At 53.2% G+C, this 8729-nt stretch overlaps 4 protein-coding genes across 4 annotated transcripts; 2 read left to right on the top strand and 2 right to left on the bottom strand.

Annotated features, from left to right (window-relative positions):
• Window positions 1-537: 537 nt before the first annotated feature.
• Window positions 538-1196, bottom strand: J4E93_009167 (uncharacterized protein; the record flags this gene model as incomplete). Its single annotated transcript, XM_049347061.1, has 2 exons — window positions 538-1164; window positions 1188-1196. 2 exons carry the CDS (start codon window positions 1194-1196, stop codon window positions 538-540), a joined length of 636 nt encoding a protein of 211 aa, XP_049196016.1.
• A 1487-nt stretch (window positions 1197-2683) lies between these two features.
• On the top strand, window positions 2684-3613 carry J4E93_009166 (uncharacterized protein; the record flags this gene model as incomplete). The annotated part of the gene is given in 2 exon segments (XM_049347060.1): window positions 2684-2691; window positions 2704-3613. The coding sequence occupies 2 exon segments, from the start codon at window positions 2684-2686 to the stop codon at window positions 3611-3613; spliced, it is 918 nt and encodes a 305-aa protein (XP_049196015.1).
• A 629-nt stretch (window positions 3614-4242) lies between these two features.
• On the top strand, window positions 4243-4897 carry J4E93_009165 (uncharacterized protein; the record flags this gene model as incomplete). The annotated part of the gene is made up of 2 exons (XM_049347059.1): window positions 4243-4248; window positions 4301-4897. The coding sequence occupies 2 exons, from the start codon at window positions 4243-4245 to the stop codon at window positions 4895-4897; spliced, it is 603 nt and encodes a 200-aa protein (XP_049196014.1).
• Window positions 4898-5247: 350 nt separating this feature from the next.
• On the bottom strand, window positions 5248-6412 carry J4E93_009164 (uncharacterized protein; the record flags this gene model as incomplete). The annotated part of the gene is made up of 2 exons (XM_049347058.1): window positions 5248-6258; window positions 6404-6412. The coding sequence occupies 2 exons, from the start codon at window positions 6410-6412 to the stop codon at window positions 5248-5250; spliced, it is 1020 nt and encodes a 339-aa protein (XP_049196013.1).
• Between the last annotated feature and the right edge of the window lie 2317 nt (window positions 6413-8729).

Here is an 8729-nt window from a genome sequence, read left to right as displayed (position 1 = left end):
ACCCTAACCCTAACCCTAACCCTAACCCTAACCCTAACCCTAACCCTAACCCTAACACCTTAGCTATGTACAACATCTACTAGTAGTTTCTTACTAATACAAGAGACTAGTAGAGACAGGTACTAAATAACAGAAAAGAGATATGCGCACATAGGAATAGGAACAAAATGCACTGTTTATTGTCTTCTAATCTCTTTCTTACTCTAGGCAGTGTAACTATAGGTAATGAAAAAACTATAAGTCTTCGCAAAGAAATGCAAAGATAGGAAAAATGCCCTTACGAGCGAAGTAATCTACGAGTTTACATGCCTTTTCGGCTAGCTTATACGAGTAAGCTCTTTCGAGCGTTAACCCTTTGCAAGGTAAAGAACAAGAAATAGGAAATAGCTTGCATTTATGCCACCGAACTAGCTGAGCCTATTGCGTCATTCTAACAAGTACTGTCGTCAGCCAAGCTTTTCCACGGTGCAAAGAAGCCGAAATGTCAGGTGCAGTTCATCATCGCTACCAAAAGCACTCAACTGCGGCAACGACGCCTCAATCATCTTGCATCTCGGCATCTGTATCCTCTTCGTCAACGGGTCCGTCGCCAGCGGCAGCTTTGAGATCCTTGACCGCCTTCTTACACATGCTGATGTAGATCTCAAGGTTCTTGGTCGTGACGTTGTACTTTGCAATGACCTCCTTGGCGAAGTACCGGCTGGCCTGCAAGGCGAAGAACTTGGCTCCGTCGGTGTCAGGGGAGTTGCCGGCCGCCTCCCAGAGGTCATCCAAGTTGTCGGGAGACGCGGCCGTACCGTGGTAATCGACGATACCTGTCAGAGAGTCGTTGTGCGCGTCCACAATGCGCTGCAGCAGCCGAATATGGTCGCTCAACCAGAGCTCCAGGTTTGTGTCCACCTTTGTGCATTTCGGAGGCGGTCCCTGGGCTTCTTCGTGGAAGAAAGGGCGCATCAGCGCAATCTCTTTGCTGATCGCAGAGTTGGTAGTTGTATCAAGTGTCTTGCTGTGTTGTATAATATACTGCAGAAAGAGGTACGCCCCCAAGCCTGTGCGGATGTCGCCGTAAGTTACGCGGGTTTCCGTATCCCGGAGATAATTTGCGTATTTGGAGACGTTCTCGGGTGTCAATGTGCCGGTCTTCACTAGGCCAGGAAACATGTCCTGTGAATGTTAGCAATGTTTACACCGTGCATTACGGTTGAAACGTACCGTGAGCCAGCGGTGTGCCTCTTTGGCGTCTTCTTTCTCGAACTTGTGATGCAGGTTCATTAGACGATACATTGCGATAAGTTGGGGGATGTCAGCGTCCTTGAAGTCCTCCTCAGACTTCAGAAGCGCTCTTTCCATCTCATCTAGAAGCCAAGAGGCGCCCGTGACCGCGTACTGAGAAGACATGGACTGAATGTCTAGGGCCTGGCTGATCTCGGGAGGGAACTGAACCCGTGCGGTTGACTTGGCAGGGCGGAAGCCACCTTGATCCATGGAAGCTTGAAGTGTCTCGGCCAAGTAGTTCTTGATCTCGTTTGGCCACTCCTTGATTCTCTTTCCGATTTGACCCTGGTCATCATCGCGGTAAGGCTGGAAGAAGAAGACTTCTTCCGCGGTAACAGGGATAGCTTGACATAGCTATCGAGAATGAGTATATTCAAGCCTTTTACACCGTGCAGTGTTTCAAGCTTACCTGACTCTGCGGATTGCGGTTGACCAATTGATAGTAAAGGATTTTGCCGGCCTGGAGGCTGCTGAACTTGACCTTGGGTCTTAGGGTTAGTCATGTTTCTCACGTGAGCCACAGTGTACTTACGACAACTTTGGTCATGAATTCCTCATGTGGCCAGACCGGGAGAACGTCGAGCGCCACCACCGAGTTCACTGAAGCTTTGAATGGCATGTCGATCTTCTTGAGGACATCCAGGGCGGCCTGGGTGACAGGATCATCGCCGACAGAAGCTGCTTTCTGCTGTCTGAGCACAGCGGCCCGATGTGGACGCACGCCGACCCAAAGGCCGGTGCACGTCACGTTGTCGACATTCGTCTTTGTCTCCTCTGGAGTGACAGTGAGGGCGCGCTCGGCAATTCGCTCGCCCGAATACGCGGTGCTACTAAATTTCTCGACACGCTGCAGAGGTAAAAGTAAGAAGTCAGCGAATATGTCACATATACACTTCGTACACAGCCAGGGCTTACAAGGAGTTGGTGGTCGGGTTTGTCTGGGGCCTTGATGCCAACCAAACTGTACGAAAATGCCAGCTTGCTCTGGTGGCTGTTCTGCTGCTGTGGTTCCGCCATTTCTGCGAGTGTTGCGCGAGTAGGATGTGGAGAGAAGATACTGGGGCGCAGTGTCGGGGTTACGAAATTTTAGCGCGCCTCTAGCGCCGTCCTCACCTTCACCTCAACTTCTACTGAGCCACGAAGCTGCGTCCTCCACTTGCACTGCTACCACAAGTAATTACCGTCACCCAAAATGCCCCCGAAGGCTAAACGCAAGGCGAAAGCGGCGGCGAAGCCGGTGGATCCAGTGCTCAAGGACGCCACCGTCGCTGTCAAGAAGGCAAGAGCCGCTCAGGACTGTCTGGCAGAGATTGATGAAGACGACCCCAAGGCGGAAGAAGAGTCGGAAAAGGCCTCAGAGGCACTGATCGAAGCTGTGCGCCATTTCACCACCGTCACCGACCGCAACATGACAATGTCCGTCGCCAGGAAAGTCCGCACTATTCGCCGTGTCCCCGTACACGATGCGCAAATGGTCAAGCTACGGCTATTGGTCTCAATTCGACAGGCGCGCATCCCACAAGCCCAGGAAGCCACAAGTGCACCGTGCACAGAGGGCGATGTACATGATTCGGCCAACGCTGTAGCGGACCTCAGCAGTGCGATATTGGGCCTGCAAGTCTCCAAGGCCTGGGCACCGTCCACCGAGCATAACGAAGAAGCGCAGAACAAGCGTAACTACCCATTCAATTCACCTCTTCAGGCTCTTGCTAACTCCACTCCAGGCATGGCATACCCGATGGACCTTTCAAGGAACGAGAACGAGCTCGACGACGACAAATTCACTCCATACGTTGAGGGTACCAAGATCCACGAACACGTTCTCGACGACGGAACATTCATGTACATCGACTCTAAGACCGGCAAGCAGGTCAAGGACCAACACGGCACCCCTCTGGATCTTCCCAAGCAGGCCACTGGAGCCGGTGACGAGACTGTCGCTGATGGAGGCGATGAAGAAGGCGAGAAGGATGGCAATGGAGACGACACGCGGGACGTAGACAACGAAGACGCGCCCTCAGGATCAGAGACAGCCGGTACTATGGGCCCTGTCTTGAACGCCAAGCCCCCTGCAACGAACGCAAAGAAGCCGGAGTTCTTGACGATGGGATTCTGCATCGATTGCAGCGGCGTGACTCCTACTGATGAGCTCTTTACCCACTATAGGGCGGACATCTCCAAGGACGTCGTGCAATGCATGGACTGTCAGAAGGCAGAAGACGAGCGCACCAACACTGCCATCTGCCGTAAATGTCTATACCGGTGGTATCCACAGTACTTCGTTGATCCGTCGCGACCAGGCCATTGCAACCTGTGCACCGGGCATATGCTTTTGTAGTAACTCGGAAGACACATAGGATGATATGATCAATACACTTGTGATGCACCGTCCATTGTTCGTTTCCTCCGTGCGATGTGAGAATAACATGTCTGCGTTCCCCGACCCGCAAGACTTATGATAGCGCAGTGACAAATAGCAGCGAGCGATTCACAGCTCTGGCTCCTCACAGGATACCTTATCGATAGGAAGCAAAAGTGAAGGTCAAGGCAGATGGTTGTGGCAGCCACTAGCGGAGACGCTAGAGTGTATACAGAAACGTCCACCCCGACCCAAACTTCCTTCCTCTTTCTCCACAACACACGAAACCCCACACGCGAGAAAACATGGCGTCGCACCCGAACCATCAGCGCATGCACGGCTTCGAGTACGTATTGTATGCTTTCTGATCACTAGCCAAGAGCTGACATGGTATCAGTAACCTCGGGGTCGATGTCGCGTGCTTGATCAAAGCCTTCGGCATCGCTGCAGAGGATTGGATGTTCGACGCGATTACCAGGGCCCTCAAAAAGGCAAAACTGGAGCCAAAGAGTCTGACTGGGACCGTCTCGCAAGTCATCGCCATCTACCGCCTTATGGAACTTGAAGACCCATTCGAAGAAGCCGACGCCCGAGAGGCTCACCTCTGGATGACGGTACGTTCACTTCGCCAGTCATAGACGGTGCATTGTTTGCTAACTCGCGCAGGAGAAGTTTCCAGAATTGATCCTCACTGGCACCCTCACTCTAGAGAACTTGAACAAGTACGCACTCGACCGACGGATTCACGATTACGACGGGCCTATGCTGCGTTATGGCAATCTCAGGAAGGACCTAGGCGACTACCTGTTGGAACACGCGATTTACCCAGAGGACGAGTCAATTGATAGCAACCCCGGCGGCACGCAAGCAGAGCGGAGGATGTGGATGCGTGGATTCCTGTGGGAAGAGGGTCATTCCGAGTGGCCAAGTATCTGGAACGAGCCCAAAGACCACCGAGCATGGCTGAGGAAGCATCTTGACTTGGTCGACTTCATGGTCGATATACACGGCAACCAACCGACGGTAATTATGCAACGCTATGGCGCTGCCGTCTATAACGCTAATATGGATCAACTGTGGGGAGAACAACTAGATGTTGATGAGGCTGCTAAACAGTTGATTATCGAAGCCGTTAAGTACGCAGTAAGAGAGATTGTCGCTGAGTGTGACGGTGTAGTCGCAAGTATGGAGCCGTACATGGAAGAGCTGAAGGCGGCTATTAAGGGCCTTATGAAGGTTCAGAGGAACGTTTCGAGGTACTAGGATGGAGGGGTTTCAGCTCGAGCTGCAAGCACGGCTTTCGGGCAGACCTTGATGGGCCACGGCGCCGGTGTCTGGGGTCAAGAACTTGCGGCTCATTACCAGGTACCGGTCTACGCAGTCGCCGAACAGGCCGTTGATATCGTGCTGGGTGAGCACTTCGAAGTGACTAGACAGTAAATGATAATGTAGACAGACTCTTTCATGCTTCGTCTAGCCCAGTGCTCGTGAGTCGCGCTACCGTTGAACATGTCGACTTGATTGACATCACTAAAAAGGAGCTACTCCTGCAACATACCAACGGCCTCTAATTTCCATTTCATATACAGGCCAAACTTCTCGGCCCCCGAGCCTTATAGTAGGGTGATGATCTCCGGACTTGGGTAATGAGACGACGTGATCGACCTGTCGCGACTCATGAAAGCCGTGTCGTCGCGAGTAAAAGCTTCGCTCGTGGACTCGTGAAACCTGAACACCGTGACCACCCCGACTCGTGTGTACGTCTTTTCGGCCGCGTTGACTGGTACGATAGCAATGCCCGTATGAGGCGTGATCATAAGCACTTGACAAAAGTCGTGCACTTCAACGTCGAACCATATACTACCTTCTGCAATAATGTCGTTTGTCATGCGGACTTTGCATCCTCTCCCGGTTTCCGATAGCTCAGGCGCTACATCAAACACTGCAGCGACCGGTGCCTTGATCTTCGCAAATCCCGTGGTCAATTCACCGAGCGGGTTGACTCCCTTGGGACAAACGTCGCATTCCAGCAGTTCCGCGCATGTCTCCTGGCCGGGATCGTGGTCAAGTGCATTGTAGACTACAACGCCTTCTACAGACGCAAATGACCATGACGGTGCTCTCCAAGCGTCGGTTCGCTGTGGCGTCTTGGGAAAGAAGACGTATTCGTCCCAGTCGGGTATCTGCAGGCGCCAAAGTAAGCCTTGAAGGAACCAGCTTTTCCAGATACCGGCGAGGCAGACGTCGCCAGTGAGCTTCTGTAGCGCCGAGATGACTCCAGAAAGTGCGGGTAGTTTGTCGGTTTGAAAGGTCATGTTGCGAGACGTGTACTCTTCGATCAAGCGCGACCATACGCGCCATGCTGGGTTGAACCTCCATGTGACCTCTGTGTTCTGGGATCGTTGAGTGTCTCGTAGCACTGGCGCGTCCTTCATGCTCTTGAGTCCCTGCGCGATCCGTTCCAATGAGATCTCTTCACATGCTTTATAGTCTTCGATGTATCCGTCTTCGGTAAGGACTTGCTCCGAGCACTCCCATTGCATTTGGTAGCTCGCGAAGTGTATCGTGCGGCGTGCTAGAACACGTTCCTGGAGGACCCAGACTCGGCTCAAGAGAGGCTCTTCCTAAGCAGCGTTAGCTTCAGACCGTGTGGCGCAGAAATGAGGAGTCTTGAGACTACATCAACATGATAGCATGTAAGATATGTGATACGATGTAGGCTCCTGGGTGTTCGTTTTTCCTAGATCGACGTGTGGAATTGAAGCTTACTCTTCGCATCTTGATCGACTGGTCGATAATAGACTCCATGGAGCCGGGGGACATTGTCAGATCGTCATAATAAACGAAAAGGTCGAATGACCCTTTTCCATCCGTGAAAGTGACGACGTGTCTGTCTTTCGCTTTGCGCGCTTGCAAAAAGCCCTCCCCACAGTGGCTTGCACGCGTAGCAGCGATTGTGAGGTACGCGTTGTTGTACACATCAGCCATTCGAGATGCTTCTTTCTCCCAATCCGCTTTGTCGTCTTGTACGATGCAGAGACAGTCTGCCCACAGGTACCGAACGCCCAGATATCTGGTAAGGAAGACGGCGTCTCGAAGTGTCGAGGGTAGCTGCTTGTACTTGATTCCATCCTTCTCTTTATGCTTGTCCAAGTTCTTCGACGTGGTCGTGATAGGCAAGCCATTTCCCCAACAATAGCTCAAGGCGATGTATCGGCCTGTGCTACCTGAAGAGAGTTCTACGAGCTTCAGCGATGTGTGCTCAAGGAGAGTCCGTGGATCACCGCGGATGCCTTCGAAGTCTGCGCCTATAGGCAGTGAGCCGAGGTCCAGAAGGCGCGTGGGTAGCAAGGTCGCTTCTTGTGTCGATTGTCGGCAGCTCGCATGGTGGTTTTCGCAATGGCTGACCCATCCCGACGTCTTCTCGAGCACATGGGGATGGACCGAGTCCGAAATGATCTCATGCTCCCTGAAGCAGTCTGCGACGGCACTATCTGGTGTTGACATGTACCAGAACTTGCCACTGAGACGTACTGTCGGCATCTTTTCGCCCATGTATACGCTCAACCTGGCCGAACCCACGCTCAACTCTAGCCATAATTTCTCGTCGAGGTCTTTGCAATTTGTGTGATAATGGTAGCTGTTACTCAGGCGACTGAAGACGGAACGGCAGAATGCGCATAATTGGCTTGCACTTTTCTGCAAATCGGACAGGCTGTTATGCCATTTGACGAATGGTGAGGCTTCATTTCCGTGGTAGGAACCGGGAACCGGGAACCGCTGGAAATGGTCATTGACATCGCTATCGCCCCGGGCAAGTTTGAGAATGCTGCGGATGGGTAAGGCCTTGCAGGTGTCACAGAGTGACATTGCAGACTACATCAACATGACAATATGCAATGTGGGTGACGTAACGTTAATGTAGATTCCAGGGTGTTCAGCCGTTTCCCAGATGGATGTGGTCGGACGATGATGTCGCGACGAGCGTGGTATGAAGCAGGCGGTATGAAGCAGGCGGTATGAAGCAGGCGGTATGAAGCAGGCGGTATGAAGCAGGCGGCTGGTGCCTAGCCTCGCGGGACTTGGCCCGCATGAGATGACAGCGCAGTCAGTACGTGGGCACGGCTTCCCTTCATGGAGCTATGTGGTCATGTCTTGAGATTGGTGACTGCTCAGATGGGACGTTTGCTTTGATTCGAGCTCTAAAATACACGGTTGGGGCAGGCGCGAGGTAGGCCCATCAGATGAACACGCGAGGTGCTTGCTCCGATCGGAACCCAATTCCGAAGACAAGGCCGAGCCACGTGCGAACCTCCGCGCTCGCACATCCCTTGCTCCCTAATCATCACACTCACGCCACGACGTCCTACAATGAACGCAAGTCGTGCCTCCTCCACTAGCATCGCAATGCTCCTTCCAGCTATCGAAGCACTCTCGGTGGACGTTTTGCCCGCACGAGTTCTTACACCACACAAGGTCTTCCCTGCCCTCCAGCGCGTCTCCTTTCAGGGCGTGACAACAGATAGCGCAATCCCCTTCGATCTTTCGCCTGCGCACCTGAATGTTGTCACAAGCGTCGCAAACTGAACGCTCTTCCCACTCGCCGCGACAGACAGGGCACGTGAAGTCCCGGTAGTCGATTACGCATTGCTTACGCCAATCCTCGAAACAAGTCCTGTGAAGGCTCCTCCCGCAACTCGCCTTACACCACACAACCTCCGACCTGTCGTATTGGCAGAGAAGGTCGCCTTCTTGGCATATGGGGCATTCGTCATCGAAAGGCAGGCGGCGGGCATGCGGGCGCGTACACCGGGGTGTTGCTGTTGAGCGCACGGAGCGGGATGCCTCTGGTACAATCGGGCTCGATACCCCTCTCGAGGCTTCGCTGGATGTGTTGCTGGACGATATGCTGGACGATATGCTGGACGAAGGTTCGCTGCCGGTCGCCGTTGGTCTTCGCACGTTTTGTGCTAGCCTTCGCCCCAAAAGGGGCGGGTGCGGCACCATCGGGCTCGATGCCTCGCTCGACGAATCGCTGGACGAATCGCTAGACGGCGGTCGCGTGCCTGCAGTCGTTGGGCTTCTCACTCGACCC

This window comes from Alternaria ventricosa (genome assembly GCF_023758065.1).
Source record: "Alternaria ventricosa strain BMP 2768 chromosome Unknown scaffold_19, whole genome shotgun sequence".
Lineage (NCBI taxonomy): Eukaryota > Fungi > Ascomycota > Dothideomycetes > Pleosporales > Pleosporaceae > Alternaria > Alternaria ventricosa.
The sequence above is the reverse complement of the archived record's forward strand: the minus strand, read 5'-3'. Positions and strand labels throughout refer to the sequence as shown.